This window comes from Amblyomma mixtum, chromosome 3, assembly GCF_055824585.1.
Source record: "Amblyomma mixtum isolate Tamu chromosome 3, ASM5582458v1, whole genome shotgun sequence".
NCBI lineage: Eukaryota > Metazoa > Arthropoda > Arachnida > Ixodida > Ixodidae > Amblyomma > Amblyomma mixtum.
In genome coordinates this window covers 22,269,186-22,288,067 of record NC_143014.1, presented here as the reverse complement: position 1 = coordinate 22,288,067, position 18,882 = coordinate 22,269,186, and the positions used below count along the sequence as shown (strand labels likewise).

At 49.0% G+C, this 18,882-nt stretch overlaps 1 protein-coding gene across 1 annotated transcript in view; it reads left to right on the top strand.

Moving 5' to 3' along the window:
* The first annotated feature begins 447 nt into the window (after nucleotides 1–447).
* The window catches only part of LOC149349417 (uncharacterized), a 30,082-nt gene continuing 11,647 nt past the window's right edge, over nucleotides 448–18,882 (top strand). The window contains exons 1-4 of the mRNA XM_089578346.1: nucleotides 448–838; nucleotides 3,502–4,441; nucleotides 15,231–15,411; nucleotides 16,884–17,159. Of these exons, the coding sequence (XP_089434472.1) occupies nucleotides 4,386–4,441; nucleotides 15,231–15,411; nucleotides 16,884–17,159 (513 nt within the window). The 5' untranslated portion in view covers nucleotides 448–838; nucleotides 3,502–4,385. The remainder of the gene's footprint in view (nucleotides 839–3,501; nucleotides 4,442–15,230; nucleotides 15,412–16,883; nucleotides 17,160–18,882) is intronic.

Here is an 18,882-nt window from a genome sequence, read left to right as displayed (position 1 = left end):
TGTAGACGTATGGCTGCGCTCGGATGGATGTCGATGAGTAATTACTCCCTTATTGCGAGTAAATTATATACTAGAAAAGATCGACAAGAAGAAATGGAAAGGCAAGGTAACCGATGGTCCCTTAGGGCGACGGAGTTGATTCCAAAAGAAGGCTAACAGGGGCGGCAGTGAGTTAAGTGGGCAAGGTTGTTATCGGGAAGTTTGCAGGGATAAGGTGGGCGCAGCTAGCGCAGGATAAGGTTAAGTGGAGGTCAGTGGCAGAGGTCCTGCAGTGGAGTTAGCGCGGCTGATGATGATGACAACGATTAATGGTTTGGTTTGGTTTATGGCGTTTAACGTCCCAAAGCGACTAAGGCTATGAGAGACGCCGTAGTGGAGGGCTCCGGAAATTTCGACCACCTGGGGTTCTTTAACGTGCACTGACATCGCACAGTACACGTGCCTCTTGAATTTCTCCTCCAAAGAAATTCAACCGCCGCGGCCGGGATCGAACCCGCGTCTTCCGGGCCAGCAGCCGAGCACCATAACCACTGAGCCACCGCGGCGGCGACAACGATTAATGTTGCCGACGCTGCTCAGCTAACTGCCCAGAGCGTGTGCTCTATTTTATGCTTGTGTCCTTGCTGTTTTCATATTCATGCAAAATGTTCTTCGTGAAGAAAAAATCAGGATGTAAAGTATGTTCTGACCTGTACCGACAGTTTTCATTTTCGTGAGTGCTCCGGCACGGGTGAATCTTACGCTGAGGCAAGCCAGGCAGAACACCTTGCAGTTCCTTCGACGCATCCACGTGGCGCGCAGCCTCTGTGCTGTAGCTTGATCAGCCATACTTAGACAGGTATGAACTTGAAACTTGATTACCGCAGTGTAGACAGCTGTGTTAGACATGTATCTTACATCAGAGTATTGAAGAAGCGTAGCTTGTGGGGCCAGTTGGTGCATGGTACGTAGAAAACCAGCGAAAAGGGCGCATTCACAAGGAGGAGAAGTACACAGGACAACGCTGGAAACACAACTGAAATTTCTTTACTTGGTGGATCGCCAACATCAGAACAGGGCGCACAAGCGCGAGAGCACCACAAACGCTATCAAAACAGCAAACACAAAACTGATTAAGCGAGCGAAGATTGCATGTGGCAATCTTCTTATGGGACATAGGTTGCCACATGCAATATTCGCTCGCTTAATAAGTTTTGTGTTTGCTGTTTTGATAGCGTTTGTGGTGCTCTCGCGCTTGTGCGCCCTGTTCTGATGTTGGCGAAGTAAAGAAATTTCAGTTGTGTTTCCAGCGTTGTCCTGTGTACTTCTCCTCCTTGTGAATGCGTCCTTTTCGCTGGTTTTCTACGTTACATCAGAGCGTTGAAGTCGAGAGTGTGACAGAATCCCGTTTGGCCGGGGGGATACATTTAACAAAACAGAGACGCCGACCAGTAAAACGAAAATTGAAATTAACTTTCCGGCGCCCAGAACGGGAGCCTTGTTCCCAATGGAATCACACCAACAGGGTTCGTCTTTAAAAGCTAGAGTAATCGCCGTAAGGATTGCGCGTAAATCGGGTTAAGATTGCCCTCGTTAGGATTAAGCGTGTGTGACGGTGTCTGTATCACCAGGGAGTCGAGATGAAGCCGTGATGCTATCAGTTTTTCTTTCTTGATGATTCGTGCCTTTTCCCAATCGATTTTGTGATTTTGCGTCACTGCGTGCTCTGCCAAGGCGCTATTACGAGTATTTTCATTCTGCTCATCACGAGCATGTAAGCGCTTCTTATAACTTCCAGTTTCGCCGATGTAGACACCGTTGCAATCTGCGCAAGTAATGGCGTAGATAACTCCTGGGAATTTCTCTTTTGGCAACTGGTCTTTGACGTTCATCAGTTGTCGCATTTTCTTGGCGGGCACATGGGTTACTTCCACGTCATATTCTCGTAATACACGGGCGAGACACTCACTTGTTTTCGGCACATATGGAATAGCCGCACGTTTTTTTGGGGGGAAGAGGGGCATCAGGTTGTCGAGGTCGTGACAGCTGTCGTTCTGTTCACCTCATGAAATGACTTGGATAACCACAGCTAGCGAGATCTTTCCGTGCCCTTGATTTGTCCGCAGCCGCGTCAATGGTGCTCGTGCATCTTTTCTTGGCCCGCTGCATTAAACTGCTCACAACTGCTCTTTTGTGGGCGGCAGGATGGACGGAACTGAAATGCAGGTAGCGGCCTGTGTGTATAGCCTTTCTGTATACGCTAAACGACAACTTTCAGCCTTCCCTTGAGACGAGGACGTCCAGGAAAAGTAGACTGCCGTCCACCTCTTCTTCCAACGTGAACTGAATGGCGTTTTCGTGGCTGTTCCGGTGTGTCAGAAACTGACCGCGTCCTTGTGAAAAATGCAAAAGCAGTCGTCGATGTAACGGAGGAAAATCTTGGGGGGAGGGTTAAAGGAGACTAACGCCCGTCGCTCCAATGATTCCATGGTGAGATTAGCGGCCGTCACCGAAAAAGAACCACCCATGGGAGTCCCGTGGACTTGCTTGTAGAAGTTTCCCCTAAAAAACTGGCAGTGGCTTAGCTGTGGTTAAGCCTAGATATACAAGCGAAAAGCTGCAGTTATGCTTGGTTTGACGTCTTGACTGTCGCAGCTCGCGCACAATGCACTGGGAGCACCACGATAACGGTGGAGGCGTTCGGCCGTCCACACACTGCCTGTACGGAGGCGGAGGAGGAGACGCGCGTGTAGTGAATACGGTGCTGTCTTAGAAGGTTGCTTTGGAGAATGTACTGTGGTGTCTATTTCTTTCGGGTGTACACCAAGATATGAGAGACAGGCATTTTCTTTCCTTAAAACCAATTTTCATTTCATTTCATTTTCCTTAAGGCCCTTACGGCGTGGTTCAGGTATCCACTGAGATATGAGAGAGACAGGCGTCGTTTCCTTTCCTTAAAACCAATTTTCTTTTCATTTTCCTTCCCTTACGGAGCGGTTCGGGTGTCCACCGAGATACGAGAGTTTCCTGGCGCACTGTTTGTCTTTTATTTATTTTTTATTCCTGATATTTTATTTCATTCATTTCTTTTATTCTCGTTTCTGTGCATATTTTTATTCTTTTTTTTTATTACGGAGTCGGCGGCCACCTGCGCTGCGCGTGACGTCGCTCGGTTTCGCGCATGCGCAGAAGTGGCAAATCTGGCCTCCGGCTCACGCGAAGCGCGGTGTTGACGAGCCTAGTGAAGCTTTTCGCTTCAAAACAAAGTAGGTATTGCTCAGGCAGGAAGCAAGGAGCCGGCGTTACGATTAGGCTTAATCGTAACGAGGGCAATCTTAACCCGATTTATGCGCGATCCTCACGGCGATTACTCTAGCTTTTAAAGGCGAACCCTCTTGGTGGGATTCCATTGTGAACAAGGCCCCTGTCCTGGGCGCCGAAACGACAATTTCAATGTTCGTTTTCTTGTTTCTGTTTTTTGAAACATCAGAGTGTTCTATGCTATCTTTTGTCTCCTTCCAGACGGAGACAAGTGATCTTGGACTGGCTAATGGACTGACGCTTCCTTCCCGTCCCTTGTTCATATTGTGCTGTCAACAACTGACGTTCCCTGGCCACCTTCTACGGACGACCATCGCAACAGCGCTTTGTTTACAACCGCAAAAAAAAAAATACCGATCACGTGAACAATATGAAGAAGTGCGATTTGTATTCTGAAATTGAAAGCGTATTGAAGTACGTGATTGGATCGAATTATCAGCGAGGCAGTTTGGAAGGCCAAAGTGCAGTTGTCGGTGCCTGCCGTTTTATTTTGTTGTTGTACCTAAGCTTGTAAAAATTGCCGCAGTGTCAACGGTATCCTATATTTGCAGAGCATTAGTTTTCGGGAAAGGCTTCAAAGTCGAGTTTGTGCGAAAATCATTCAGAGCTTACTCCCTTTTTTTTTTTGCGAAGGAGCAGTGTTGGAAAGAGGTGCTCGAAGAAAGGAAGGTAACAAATTAAGCACCCCACCCTCTTGTGCTCTTTGGCGTCGGCCCCTGGAAATATTCCTTCATCCAACTGTTCGGCGCAGTGCACCCGAATAGCACTGAGCACAGCCTGGCGGTGAACTAATCAGCTGCTACTAGGGAGTCCCGAAAACCATTTCGTTGCCCTTTTCTTCGGCTTACATTAAAATAGGGCACTGACTACAGGCGCAGGCAGCGATCTAGCCCAGGGAGACCGCTTGGCGCCCCTATTATCTGCGGGAAAACTGGAATGAACTTTAATCTGCCTCACAGCCCCCCGCCCCCTTTTGCCAGAGCACTCAAGTTTTACCCGTTCCGGCAACCTTAGCAACCATTCATTCGTGCAGAATTCCACTGGGACTGGCGCACCGAAGCGGCGTGCGCACGCGCAGCCGATCGATGCGGCGGAGCGCGGGCAGCGCTGGGGGCAGCGTCGCGGGACCGGCGACGAGCAGGTGAGCCCCGTTTTTCGACTATCGTCGCGGGTATGGGCCACCCTTGCCATAGGCACGCGTGAAACGCGGGACGTGTGGAGCACACACAAGGTACCCCTCATGTCTGCACCCTTAGGCGTGGGCGTGGAGGCGACATGCAGGTCCCACCACGCCGGCGCCCCACCCACCTGTTTTGACGATGCTCGTGGATAACGGCCACTTTAGGTTTGTGCTATTTGAGTGTCGACTCGAACAGTAGGGTAATACATTTCCCACATTACAAGCAGCGCGACATGGGGCATGAAATTCATGGGCTCTAGGTGCCGTTCGATAATGCTCGCGTGGCGCCGAAACCGGCTCCCTTGCTCTCCTCGGACCGGCGGCGTCGTTTCGTGCCCCGGCGCGGGCAGTGCTGCTTCTGTCCCAGTCAGCCGCTCCACTCACGCCGTCATAGGGGTATGACGCTTTCAATTTCCAGCTTTGGTAGCACCATTGCTCTGGCTGTGCACTCGCAGATAGAATGATATTTGTTGTGTCTGGGGCGTATATTGGCGTTTAAATGCTCGCCTTTGCACTGAAGTATGCCGTATTTTTGTTGACGCTGCGATCAACACTGTGTCTCAGGGTATGACTGTTCCGGCTGTCAGTGCGTCATAGAGAATGTAGTGTGGGATGTGTATTCACAACTTCCAAGAATGTTTGCGCATGCACTGGTGTGGTTGTATGAAATTAATCCACGCAGCGCACTCACGCCCCAGCACAACCTGAATCCGAAGTAAATGAGGCACTGCTATGCATTATTCTGGTGCTTGCTGTTTCTGTACTATTCATCAATGTTTGTTTAACCATGCCCTATAATATATAACTATACAATTGTTTGATTCGCTTTTAACAAAAGGTGCCAATAATAAAGTTGGGAGGAACGTTTAGAAGCACCCCAGTGCAGCTTTTCTGTTGACTTGTTTTGCATGGTTCCTTTTCCCGGCCAATGGAGAAAGCCTGCCAAATTTGAGACGGACACTGCAGATTATTTCACACATTGCGTTTCATGCATGTTTTGTTGTTAGCGTTTTCCACGCTCTCCTTCAACTTGTGCGACCTCCGTAACTTCAATGGCCTTTAGAATCATGCTAGCTTAGTAGTTTCGAGTGACAGAAGCAAGGACAGAAGTCATAGAGTTTCTACCTGAAGGAAAGCTCGTGAAGATGGCAGCTACCGATTCTGCAGCGCAGCTGTCGATATACAGAATCCACATTTTAGGTACAGCACTAGTCAGGTGAAAGAAGAAACCTCGTATTCCCGAAATTTTCGCGGTGGTGGATGAAGCAGGAGTTATAGCTGAGCCAGCAAAGCGGTCTACATCAGTAAGTCGCCGTCTTGGACGTCATCTTGCAACACATTACTGTGGTCAGCACAGTTTTTTCTGACTAAGTCGAGGATGGGTAATGTTTGAATTTGAATCCGGAAAACTGCGGTAGAGAAAATAATCGCATGCCACTCTTACGCGTATTTTCAATGTTTTTAAACATGTTTAGCATAATAATTGTGGTCTTTTGTTTTAATATCTGACGATTGTGAACGATGTTCACCGCTGGAGTTTCTCGGTTTGAAACTTCTGCTTTCGAGCCTGGTTTCGTATTCCCGAAATTGCTTAAGGGAATTGCGCCGTCATGCACCGCGATGCCACCTTGTATACGGGGCAAAAGCTCCAAAAGGATCACCTGTGAGTAAACGTGCCAAATGATGCATTTCATGACAGCTATGTTTTCTGAAAAAGCACGTGAATGAGAATCTCCCGCACTTGGAACTCTTTTTAAAGGCTGATTGCACCAAGCGAATCAACCTTGCTGCTGTTTACTTTTTCATGGCATTTGGCTTTCTTAACGACATTGCCTCAATCTGCTTGACAGAATACACATTGGTGCTGGTTACAAACGATAGCGGTGTTCTCACTTAAACGTGTTTCGTATTATGTTTTGCAGCACTAATTCATGTTGTAAGTTAAGGTGACACTGTTTCGTACGAGCATTTCTGCCTTCATCTAGCTGCTACTCGTGCACACCGGAAAACTGCTGTTGCAGTCATTCATGACGGAGCTGTGAGCGTTGCTATGGACAAAAAATCCGATTTTGAGCTCGTCCTGCGCCAGAAAAAACACGGCACTGTCGTCCTCGGCGAAGGATAAAGATTAAAATATATGCGTGAGGCCCGCAGCCGTTTAACAAACTTTCGACATTTACTAAACGAACGCTGACTATCCAAAATAAACTAGGCAGAGCAGTTTCTCTGGACATCGGCGCCATTTTTTAGGGTATTGTTTTCGTCCTCTTGGGGTCAAAGCAAATTTTCGAAGTGTATTTGCAGTCGGCAACAAAGGACATGCATAATCCCGTGCGCTGGACGGGCAAAACACACTCCAAGCGTGTCACAATCGTGGTACTTGCCTTCAAATAACAATTGAGAGGAAACAAGGCACCCCTATGAAGTTACAGTAGGTATGCGACCCTGCACACCATCGGAAATGCTTCAAACGCTCGACAATTTTCCCGTTATTTACAGCATGTTTACAGCAGCCGAGAGCTACAATGTATGCCGCCATCATCCCACAGACTACGTTGCCAGGTTCCAACTCCGTTCTTTGTCAAGATTTAGCAAGTGTCTAAACAGCTGGCGCCCCGCCGCGGTGGCTAAGGGGTTACGGCACTCGGCTGCTGGCCCGAAAGACGCGGGTTCGATCCCGGCCGCGGCGGCTGAATTTCGATGAAGGCGAAATTCTTGAGGCCCGTGTATTGTGCGATGTCAGTGCACGTTAAAGAACCCCAGGTGGTCGAAATTTCCGGAGCCCTTCTCTACGGCGTCCCTCATAGCCTGAGTCGCTTTGGGACGTTAAACCCCAATAAACCAAACCAAACCAAACCTAAACAGCTGGCAACACACAAACCACTGGATCATGGCTGCGTTCATTTGTTGCCCACTGGCTTGTATGGGCCCAATGCACAGCTTTCCTTCTAGAGTCAGTATATTAACTCTATGGGACGAAGGGCTCTTTAAGAAACTCGCATAGACGATGGCGCAATATTTCCCTCTGGTTAATGTTGAGAAACTCTTACAAAAGTTATCCGCTTGGCTTGACCTGGTCAAACGCTGGCTCATCTAGGGTCATGGGATGTCCAGCAAACCAGTGTTTTTAGGGGAGATGCTTATTACATAATCTTCCAGAAGGAAAACCTCTTAGCGCATGCGCGGCTGTCACACAGCAATTTATGCATGTGATATCTGCATCCGGATCACGTCACCTTCGCGCTATACTACCCAGCAGCGTCTTCAGAGGGCATTGCTGAAGATCTCGTACCTGGCTCCCCCGAAGTTTTCGTCTCTCGCCAGAGAAGAGCGCTGGTTCTTCTCCGTCAAAGCTGACACAACACTACACACAAGACCCGACAATCAGCCTCTCTCGATCTCAGCCTAAGACACCTCTACGCGACAGGACGATCAACGAAAGGCAGCAAAACGGAAGCACTGAACAAGACATCACATGTACACTGATTCCGATGCTGTTTGGGGTCATCAAGGCTCATGTCGGCGCCAACCCCTCGTGACGAGGTCTCACAGAAGTAGCAGCTGCCCTTGAATACAGCCGTAGGTCTCGGCCTCCTACGCTCCTCAAGAGCGTAATACCAGACATCAATAATCATGGCTTCAACAGCGACAGCTTCACCACAACTAACCATACACAGCATCTTTTGCACATGCACCATTTTCCAGTGGAATGCTCGCGGTTTACTCTCGAAACTCTCCGATTTCCGGTGAGCGTACCACTGCCCTTTTATAGTCATTTCTGAATCGCGCGTCGAGGAAAATTCTCGACTGCAAGGATACTATTGTCATCATTCACAGCGACCAGATGAGGTCAGCAGATTGATGATTGCTAATAGGCTTTCGCAAGGATATCCCAGCCTCCTTGGTTGATGGCCCGCCTCACAGTGAAAACGAATACGTATGCGTCGTAACACTAATTGGCAGACTTGAGTACATTCTCATTGGAGTATATCTTGAGACAGGCAGACCATTCGACGCTTCGAGGCTTGAAAACTTCATAGCAAGGACGCCCTCTCCGCATATTATTGTGGAGACTTCAGTGCTCACAATGAAATTTAAGGCAGCTCACATACATGTGCCCGAGGTGCCAAGCTTGCAGAACTCTCAACACATTCAGTTGAACCGCCAAACGACAGAATCTACCTCTGAGGCCTGACGACTACCAGCAGCATCGACGCGACCTTTGCAACAAGTTCAGCTGCCCACAATTTTGGCTGGTGCACGGATTTGGAAACACGTGGAAGTGACCATTACCCAGTTCTCATATCAGCTGTCCGCTCGCAGACGGCGCCAAAGACATTCCTTATAAAAGCTACAGACTGGGAAGCGTACAGGTACGCTGCAAGCAGAGGGATTACTGCCGGAACCCGGAATGAGGAATTAGTATCGGCAGTGGCTCATTGCCTGAGAGAAAGTACACGAATTACAGCTAAAAATGACAGGCAACCCTCAAATGATGAGGCATTTCAGTGGTGCTGTGCGCTACCCGCAAGCGAGCTAAAAGAAAAAATCTTTGCGCACAAAAACTTTGAAGACCTTCGTGCCTGCCGACGGGCACAACGTCACATTCAGCGCTACCTGAATGAACTCAATCGGCAAAGATGGTGTGACATTTGTTCTACGCTGGATGTGCGCCAACCAGTAACCAAAATGGCGGTTCGTTAGAGGTATGCGCACGCCACTGCAACAGCTTCGCCCCTTCACTGCACTCTCTCTGCATGAACAAAAATCCATAAAAGAAATCTTAGAAGAGTACTGCTGACTACAGTCAGCGGGGTCAGGGCCTTCGGCACTCTCCGCAGATGGCCAATCAGACATCCCACAGGCAGCAGTGGAAGCGTTGGACTTGCCTTTCAGAATTGAAGAGCTATCCACAGCTATCGTGGAATCAACAGAAAGACGACTCCAGGTCAGGGTGAAGTGACCTATGACCCCACCGCAAAGCTACCCCACAACTCCCGTCTTCCACTCCTGGATTATTACCATTCTTTCTGGATGACTGGTGAGGTCCCCACGGAATGGAAGCTGGCGAAAATTGTGCCTGTTTTGAAGCCTCGCAAGTAGCCAACAAGCTACGTGTCCTTCCGTCCCATCGCCCTGCTTAGCTGCATAGGCAAGATTATGGAGCGAATGATCTGCAAGCTCATCATTTGGTTCCTTGAAAGCCGAAATGAGTATCCTCAAGAAATGAACGGGTTCCGTCAAAATAGGTCTGCAAGTGATAATGCCATTGCCCTCGTTCATCACTTGCAGAGTATCTTCATTGTGGGTGCATCCCGACAGCCGTTTTTCTTGACATTAAAGAGCGCTTTTACTGTTTTTCAACATGCAATTCTCGCAGCCATGGCCAGTCTTGGTCTCGGGCCAAAGCTGTACAAGTAGATTGGACACTATTTAAAAGAACGGCAAATTTTTATGAGCACTTCAAACTGTCCAACAATCTTTCACGCAGTGGAGAGGGGTGTACCTCAGGGAGCGATGATCAGCCCTCTACTGTTCAATATTACCCTTATACACATAACAGGGAACCTCCCGCGAGGAGTGCTCATAAGGATTTATGCAGATATCTGCATATGGAACGTGTCACGTTCGCGCTATATTGCCCAGCAACGTCTTCAGAGAGCGCTACTGTACATCTCAATCTACCTGGCTCCCCGAGGTCTTCGTCTCTCGCCAGGAAAGAGTGTTGCCATGGCTTCCACTAGAAAAACGATGACTCGATGTCTGCTCTTCCTAGGTGGACGGTCACTATCTTATGTACGATCTCCGATCTCAGTGATTCCTAGGTTTTCTGATAGAAAGTGAACTCTCGTGGTCACATCAGATAAAAAAACTCCATGGTAGGATCACTGAAACATCGCAAGTTTTCGGGCTCATGGTGGGAACACAGTGGGGCAGCAACTGCCGATCGATGGTCAGCTAGGAAAAGCCTACGTTGAAGGGACCTTGCGCTAGTGCCTACCGGTGCTTCAAAGATAATCTACAACAAGCAAGAAGGTTCTCGAGGCCGCGCGGAACAACTGCCTGCGGATATGCCTTGGCCTCCCAAAGGGTTCCTTTGCATCAGGAACAGTAGAGGAAGCAGTCTGTCTCCCGCTAGACGTGATTTCCGCCGAGGAAACTATACCTACCCATCTCCGCCATGTCGTCCAAGGGAAGAAGCACTTCCTACACCGTGTCCACCTAACTCTCTGCAACTCTGGCTTTGGCCAAGCTATGCAACTCCTGTCTCTCCCTCTTACTAACCAGCCACAAAAACTACCTCTGACCTTTCACCCCAGGATACTCTCGCCTCTAAAGATGAAGAAGTTTGTTCCAGGAGTGAATGCAAAGAGCCGCATGCCACAGCCAGCGCTTCTGACCGTGCGGTGGTCCAGGGACCCAAGGGGGGTCTAAACACACTTGCCGTAATAAAGTTTTTCTCTCTCTCTCTCTGCAAGCTACTCTGACCTACTTAACCGAGAAATATATGCAGCGTACCCACATCTTCACTGACGGTTCAGCTACTCAAGAAAATTCTTCCTGCGGCATTTATGTGCCGTCAACAAGCCATGTCCCTTCTTGCGGGCTGTAGCGGAGGACATCCTGTAGGACAGCTGAGCTTCACGGCATTAATTAAAGAAGCTGTTTCGTTTATCCTGGGCCGAACCCCCGGACGATAGATTATCTTTACCGACTCCGAAGCATCTCTGCAGTCCCTGTCCAACCTGCTGAAGAAAACCAATCATGTGCCCATTTTCCTTGACATCGGGTATCTACACCGTTTGGCTTTTGCCGCAGGCCACCGCATAGCATTTCAGTGGTTACTAGCACACTGTGGCATTCTGACCAATGAAAAAGCAGAAGAAGCGGCCCGTAAAGGCCGCCAACATCGGAGATGCATTCGGACTTACTTCATGAAGACAGACACGTCTTGTCCAAGTCTCTTCTCTGTCCGTGTTTTTTTGCGCTTGTACGTGTCTGCTATGAACCAACTTGCCCAAAGGTCTGTGCTCCTGTTACTTCATGAAATTGGACGCATCCCAAATGGCTAAATTATTTGCTTCCGAAGAAACGTATCGGCTATGGAGCTTGCCGACGTATCCCTACCAATTTCTTTACTCAGCCTACCCACATCTATGGTCAAGACGCCCACCCAGAATTCCTCGTTATCTAGAAGCACTTTATCACCGACTTCTCCTGAACGTTGCATTTACAAACGGCTTGCGATACCGTTTCAGTCAAATGAACAGCCCGGTTTGTGACAACTGCGGCTGTATCGAAACTGTGGAACATATCCCGCTTTAGTGCCCTGCATATGCTGACGAGCGTGCGTACTGTGAACATTGCATGGGAAAGCTCCCCCCTGTGCCTCTAACAATGGACAGTGCTTTAGATCCCTTAGACTACCCCAGGCAACAGATACATGCAAATAAATTTTTGTTTGCATATTTAAAGGACATCGGACATCTTGACAAGCTCTGATTTCACCTTGCATGCTATCGTCAACCATTCTTCACGCAGTGAACTTTCTTGGCCCATTTGTCGGACTAGTAGAACGTCAAGTTGGGCGAGTTGGTATAGGTTCATGGTTGAAAAACAGCGCACAAAATACTAGACACAAGAGTAAAGGCGACGACAGGACAAGCGCTGAACTCACAACTAAGGGTTTATTGCGAAAACCTGGGTATGTAAGGAAGGCATAATACATGAAAACAAAATTGAACAAACAAAACTATGACAATGATAAAACTAGCGTGCGCCCGAAGTTCAAAATCTGCCAAGAAACGTGATCTCGTTATCACTTAAAGCAACAGAAGGTTTGCTATCGCAGCCTTGTTGCTCCTTTGCGATGAAGTATGCTTCTGCTACTTCCCGCGTGGTTTGATCTCTGTGAGAATACACCTTTGCTTGACTTAACAAAGCAGTGCACTTTTTCTTCTTGCTTTTCATCACTACGCACCCCTTACAATGAATAACAAGATAAGATTGGTCATTGCCTTTATCTAAATTGTTGTTCTGTTCTTGCAAACGCTTGTTCAAGCAACGGCCGCTCTGTCCGATGTAGTGGGCTCCGCAGGAAAGGGGAAAGCTGTAGACGACACACGTGCGGCAGTTGACGAACGGATCCGTGTGCGCGACACCGCAACCTTTTTTCTTTTTCGACACTTTCTTCCTTTCTATCGCAGCACACACTTGTTTAAGCTTGACAGGAGCAGACAGCAATACATCAACGTTGAACCTTTTTCCTACATTTTTCAGTCCGTGGGAGACCTGGTGCAAATATGGCACAACTGAGGTGCTTTTCTTTTCTTTTTCCGGACAGTTGAGTGGTGCATTCAGGGCCATCTGTCGCTTGAAGCACTTAAGTAATCTTGAGCAAGCCTCGTTCACCATTGCATCTTGGTAGCCGGCATTCTTTATCCTCATGAGCTGTGATCGGAAACTGTCAGCAACACCGTGGTGGCAGGATTTTATCAATGCATACCTCAGGCAAGAACTTACAATGCAATTCTTCACCAATTTTGAGTGCCCCAATTGAGAACTCAGCAACGGCTTTACAGACCTTGGGTTGTATTTCCAGCAGACATGCTCACGGGCGAACCGCAGTTGCAAATCTAAATACTGTAGTTCATCGCTCACGGGCAACTCGAAAGTGAACAGCAATCCAGACCCGCACTCTTTAAACACTTTGACGATGTCAACCACACTCGCATCGAACCGATCGCGTTCAGTGAAAACCAGATAATCGTCCACATACCTAGCGGTGGTGTGATGTGTGATGCGGACTATGCACGTCACAATTTCATCGCTACATCATTACTCGCCGAAGCACGTCTAATGGCCGCATTTTATCTTCTCCCCTTTTTAGTTCTTTTATTTTTATTTTACTTTTTCCGCGTCGCTCTACTTCCGCCTTTATCTCCCAAATTCCCTTCCCCACGCAGAATGACATTGCAGTGATTTTAAATGCCGGCTAAATTATGTTTTTTTCATTAAAGGGTTTCTCTCTCTCAATTTTTTTTCCTGCGCCCCGCGCTCCCGCTGCGCCGGCTGTCGGCGCGGTAGAGACGGGACTCAGCGAGAAATACGATTCTGTGGTGCTTTAGCGCAATGAAAAAGGATGCATAACCCAGACGTTGTGATATGCAAGTGTGGAATGGGATGGAAGTAAGAGCTGGAGAAAGCTGGCCGCGCAGGACCTTGCCCCATCTCTTCCCAAAAGCTTGCAACTGGTATACATGCGTGAAAATAAATGACCGAACTTAGTAAAACTGCACTCTCCCACAGTACATTCATGTATTTTTGGCATGATTATGTGCTCCGCCTATTGTGATTTTTTAAGCACCGTGTGCCCAGCTCTCTGAATCCCTACCGAATGCAAGCGCTAACCAAACAGCAGCGCTATTCCTCACCGCCATGAAGTCGCTTGGAAAGTGACCGGCCCCTTCTCCGATGCCGGAGGACCAGTGTTACTTCAGGCGCACGAAGGCGTTCTCCGTTCGGTAGCATTCGCGAGCCGTTCGTTGATGCCGGCAGAGAGGAACTACTCAGTGACACAGAAGGAATGACTCTCGCGATAGTTTTTGCTCTGACGATGCATCGGTGATCCCACGGCACGTTGCAGGAACGGGCTAGATTACGTCTTCGAACACTGTACCGACTTTATTCACATTACACGGGTCAAAAACTCTGGGCCAGAGTGGCCAACGTGAGCTGATCTCTCGTTCACAAGCACCGGCTCTCCTGTCAAATTTTGCCACAGCGAATATTTTTGCCGTCCCCCCCCCCCCCCCCCCCCCGGCACATGCACACAAAGAAAAACACCGCCTAATTACCCATACGTCTGAACAGAATTCTGGGCCCCATTTCGTCAACCAGGTTTAGACAAGCTCCTTTCAGTCAACCGCTTGGTTTCCATCAAAATTGAACTAATCAATCATACGCCGGCGTCCTCGAAGTTCTTGGCCCGCAAGCACCACGCGAACATTCCACGAAGCCGCTTGAGCCTTTAAAGTGTTAGTTCTTTCGTAACTGCCGCACCTGAGTACCGCGTTACTGAGGTTCGCTTTCTCTCAGTACGAAACTGCTGCTATCTATAACGAAACACAAGATGTTTCCATATTAAAAAGTTTTACGTGTGCAAGACACAGGGTGAAAAGGTATAGGCACATTTGCGCCTTATGTAAAAGCCCTCCCCGCATCGTTGTCCTTAGAACTGTTAGGTTTTGAGCTTGACATATCTTTCGAGCTTGACATAACCTACCCCGTATACATTTATCTCTCAATGACGACAAACCCGGCCGTGAAGACGGCTCCAGCGGCAAAGAACACCGCCTGGCCATCTTTGTCTGGCCAGTACAACACTACAAATGCGTTCTCGTCCAACTTATAGTTACATGGGAGGAGAATACTGTCCGGTCCTAGTGCTAGTCCAGTTTGCGACGCTTGCAGCGGGGACACCTTGGAGGAGCCGGAGCTTGCTCGAGGAAACAGCGCGCTGCTACTGCGCAGTAATTCTTATCGGGGACGTGTGCACGCTCTTGGTGCAGAAAGGAAAACGAAGTGATACAAGCGGTTAGGGACTGACTGCAGTTCCATTAGTCCCCGAAGTTACTTCACCGTTGGAGACTAACAGCCACTGTTTGCACTCAGTGGTTCCCATTTCTAGCGCAAAGTGAGGCCCCGGCCACATCCTGGCTGACTTTGCCCGCCCCCTTTTCCCTTGCAGTGTTGGCATGTGGGGCGGAGAGCCCCCGCCCGCGTCGCCCTGCGCGCCGCCGGAGGCCATGGCGCGCTCGCCGAGCCGCGAGTCGTTCGGCACTGACCTGTCGCTGTTGTCGCTGTCCAGCCTGGGCTCGGACCTGGGCCGGCTGCGCGTCGGACAGAGGCCCAGCCGCTGCCTGCTTCAGGTAGGGATCGATGGGCCAGATTCTTGGACACCGAGATGCGTGTACGGCATACGCGTACAGGATCTGTCGCTCATAGCGGGTACATTTACGCTCGCACAACACGAAGCGCGCCAGGGGATGCGCAGCACGCGTTCAAGTTTCCCCGCCGTGTGTGATTGTAGGTACACACTTGAGTGCGGTTACTTTACCTACTGCGCCCTAAAGAAGTGTCTTAATCGTCACTTGGGCGTTTCCAAAAAAGAAACGCCGTGAGCGCATTGAAGAAAACAAAAATGATGGGGACGCTTGAGAAGAGTGGACTGCGACAGCTTAGAAGCAGTATTGCTGCTGCATGTTTATGCGTCTATGTCACTTCATTCGTTCCATACACAGTGTTGCAATTGGCATCGTATCTTTATTTGCACACGCGTAATCATGCTCTGAGTGAGTCCGCCGAGAACCTGTTCGAAGCTGCTTGTCTCGCCCTTTCCCGGTTAGGCGCTGCCGCCTTGTTTTTCAGTTCTGAATTTTCGCGTCGCGCTTGGAAGGTGGCAGCTGAATTTAATTCAACTGCATTAATTTATTGCCACCTGGGATTGAAGCAGCACGCGAAATCGCATGGTGCTTAGTCTGTTGCATCAATACGCTGCAACATAGTTAACTATACTCAAGAACGCGGGGGAAATGCTCGGCAAAGAAGACCCTCCAGGCAATGCGTTGATCGATTGTCATGAATCATGATGTTGCGAGCCCCTTGCGATTTTACATTAGCAGATCGGCTGGAGGGCTTCCTTTGAGATCCCTGCTGGAGTTTGTTCTTTTTTTTTTTTACAGCTTGCGACGCAAGTGTTCGCAGTTAATAGTTGCACATTTCCCATATACGTCGCATCTTGTGGTGCACCGCTGCAGCTTGCGCCAGTTCCCCGTCGGCTTCGTGAAACAATTGGGCAAGCAAAATGGTTGTAATATAGGCGCCAGGAATGCGTACTGGAGGTCGCCGAGCTATGAGACTTTAATACTACAGTGAACGGTGGAAATGACAAGACGAGAAAATGCGGTTACACTGATGTATAGGTTAGCCATCTGAATTAAGTATATTGTTATTTCATGACCTTACAAATTTCATGGACTTCTTTAGGATACAGACCACGAATTTAGCTCTGCTCGCGGTCAGCTTCTTTCGTCTCATACCAAAATGGTGACAGTTGTCACACAGCCAGTTCGTATAGCCCCAAACCATTTTACTTACTTCCCCAACGGTTTTTACTCACCTAATCCCCTTTTTTTATCCGCCGCGGTGGATCAATGGCTATGGCTCTCCGCTGCTGAGCCCAGGGCTGCAGTATCGAATCCCGTTGGAGGCCAAATGCAAAACACGCCCGTGTGCTGTGCGATGCTAGGGTGATCGAAACTAACTGGGAGCCCTCTGCTGCTCCGCTGTTACGCCAATCATTCCACATGTGTAATGGCTTACCCCTGGCCGTTTTCGAAAGGTACCCGGCGACCTGCTGAGCGCGCGGCGGCCCATATCGGGCGAGGTGCTCTTCGAAGAGGACGGCGAGGCGGCGCGCAGTGGGGGCTGCTGCGCCGCGGCACTCGTCAAGAGCTTCAGCACGGGCGACATCCTGCACTCGGTGGCGACGGCCGAGCCGCTGCGCGCCAGCGTCTCCGAGCTGGCGTTGGCCGAGCTTCCGGCGCGCCTCGAGTCGCGCTCCTGCTCCACCTGGGTGGCCGTCGGTGACGTTGCCTCGCAGCTGCCCTCGCCTCAGGTCTCTACTTTTTCCCTCATTTCAGTCCCTTTCGATGTGCATGCCAAAGAATCCCGGGTGATGGAGGTTATCTTCAGGCGTCCACTGACAGTTACTGCGCCTTTCCCCATGTTGCAGACGACGATTCTTGTTCAGCCATTTTGTTCAAGAGAGATTGTCTACTCTATGGCCGAAACGCTGCCATGGTCTTCGCCATGAGAGGCCATTCGTCCCTGCCTAATCAGCTGTTTCTGGGGAATTTCTTTTTGTTTCTGTAACAACTCGTGCCTCCTCAGCAGAATGACGAAGGCAGCGGTAGTCATCGCGGCATGCCATAAGGACCCAAGTGGGCCCACCTTTAACAAAACCCGGTCGGAGCCAATAACGACACCTCCTTTCACTCTGTGAGAGTTGTCAGTGTAGAATGCATTGAGCACTGATATCGATTGCGCCGTTAAAATCATGTTTTTTTCAGCGCAAACAAACAGGCGCCGTGTTTCAGCTAAAGGTAAAAACAAAGGCTAAATTTACGCACAAAAACGCAAATCATGCTAGAACAATCAAAAGCAGCAAAATCGAAAGCCAGTGCAGGAATGGCCTGTGCTTGTGAAAGCGATTACGAATGAGGAATCGAAATGATCTTTGGTGACAGAATGGAGGTCTTACAATCTGGGAAGCTCCCGCCATTTCGTGGGAGCGTTAATTAACGCTCCTCACGAGGATGGAAGGTGATTCGCAGCAGTAGCAAGAGTGACAGAACTGCGGGCTTAGCGCGGGTTTTAATCGGCCGAAGAGTTTTATCAGGCAGATTCTGACACACCGTCCCCAGTGGCCAATGTACTGATGTCATACTCATGAAATATCAGCCATTGAAAAGGGTGGTATGGTTAGTTGCTACCCTGTCGAACTCCGCCAACATCGGCGCTTCTTTTAATGGCCGCGTAGAGATTTTGTAAGTTTTTTTTTTATGAAAACACGAAACAAAACAAAATGACGACTTTTAATACTTGTAATCGCTCTTGTCAAAACGATGAGGTAGTGAGCACAACTGTGTAATTTTTGTGCTTAAAGGGCAACTGCAGCACTTTTTTGAGAATTTCGCGATATTCAAGGATTCAAATCTATATAGATTGTAGGCAAAGCATGCCAAGTGTTTTCGCACTAGCATTTAAAATAGTGACGTAATCGACGATTGAATTTTGCGCTTCTCCTCAATGCATTGGAGGTGTGCAGAGAAATTCTGCGTGACGTCACGGAAGGTATGATTTCAAATTACCGCTGTCGTCAGCCACACCCTGCCCTGACTCGTTAGACGCTGCCAAACAACTCTCGGCAGGGTTCGCCTTCGTTGGCGTTAGTTTTTTTTCCTTCGCAGCAGGCGTTTGTGTGTTTGAAATGTACCGCTGCCTTCGATGACGTCATCATGCGCCCCCCACTTGGCGTTGTGCCCTGCGGAGAAGCTTGAAGGGCATCCGGATTTTAATTGGCGATTACTTCACTATTTCAAGTGCAAGCCCAAAAAGACTTCGCATGCTTTACTGGCAGGTTTCACGCATTCGATCCTCTTAAGCTCGTTGATTTCTAAAACCTATGCAGTTCCCCTTTAACGAATGTCTATATGAACCTTATTTTCTGAAGCAACCATTCAGTCAGTGGCACAATAAGACTGCCGTCTGATGGATGCGCGTGAACAGTGCGCACGTACGGCTTTGACAAAGCGGAAAGAAGGAATGAAATGGCCAAT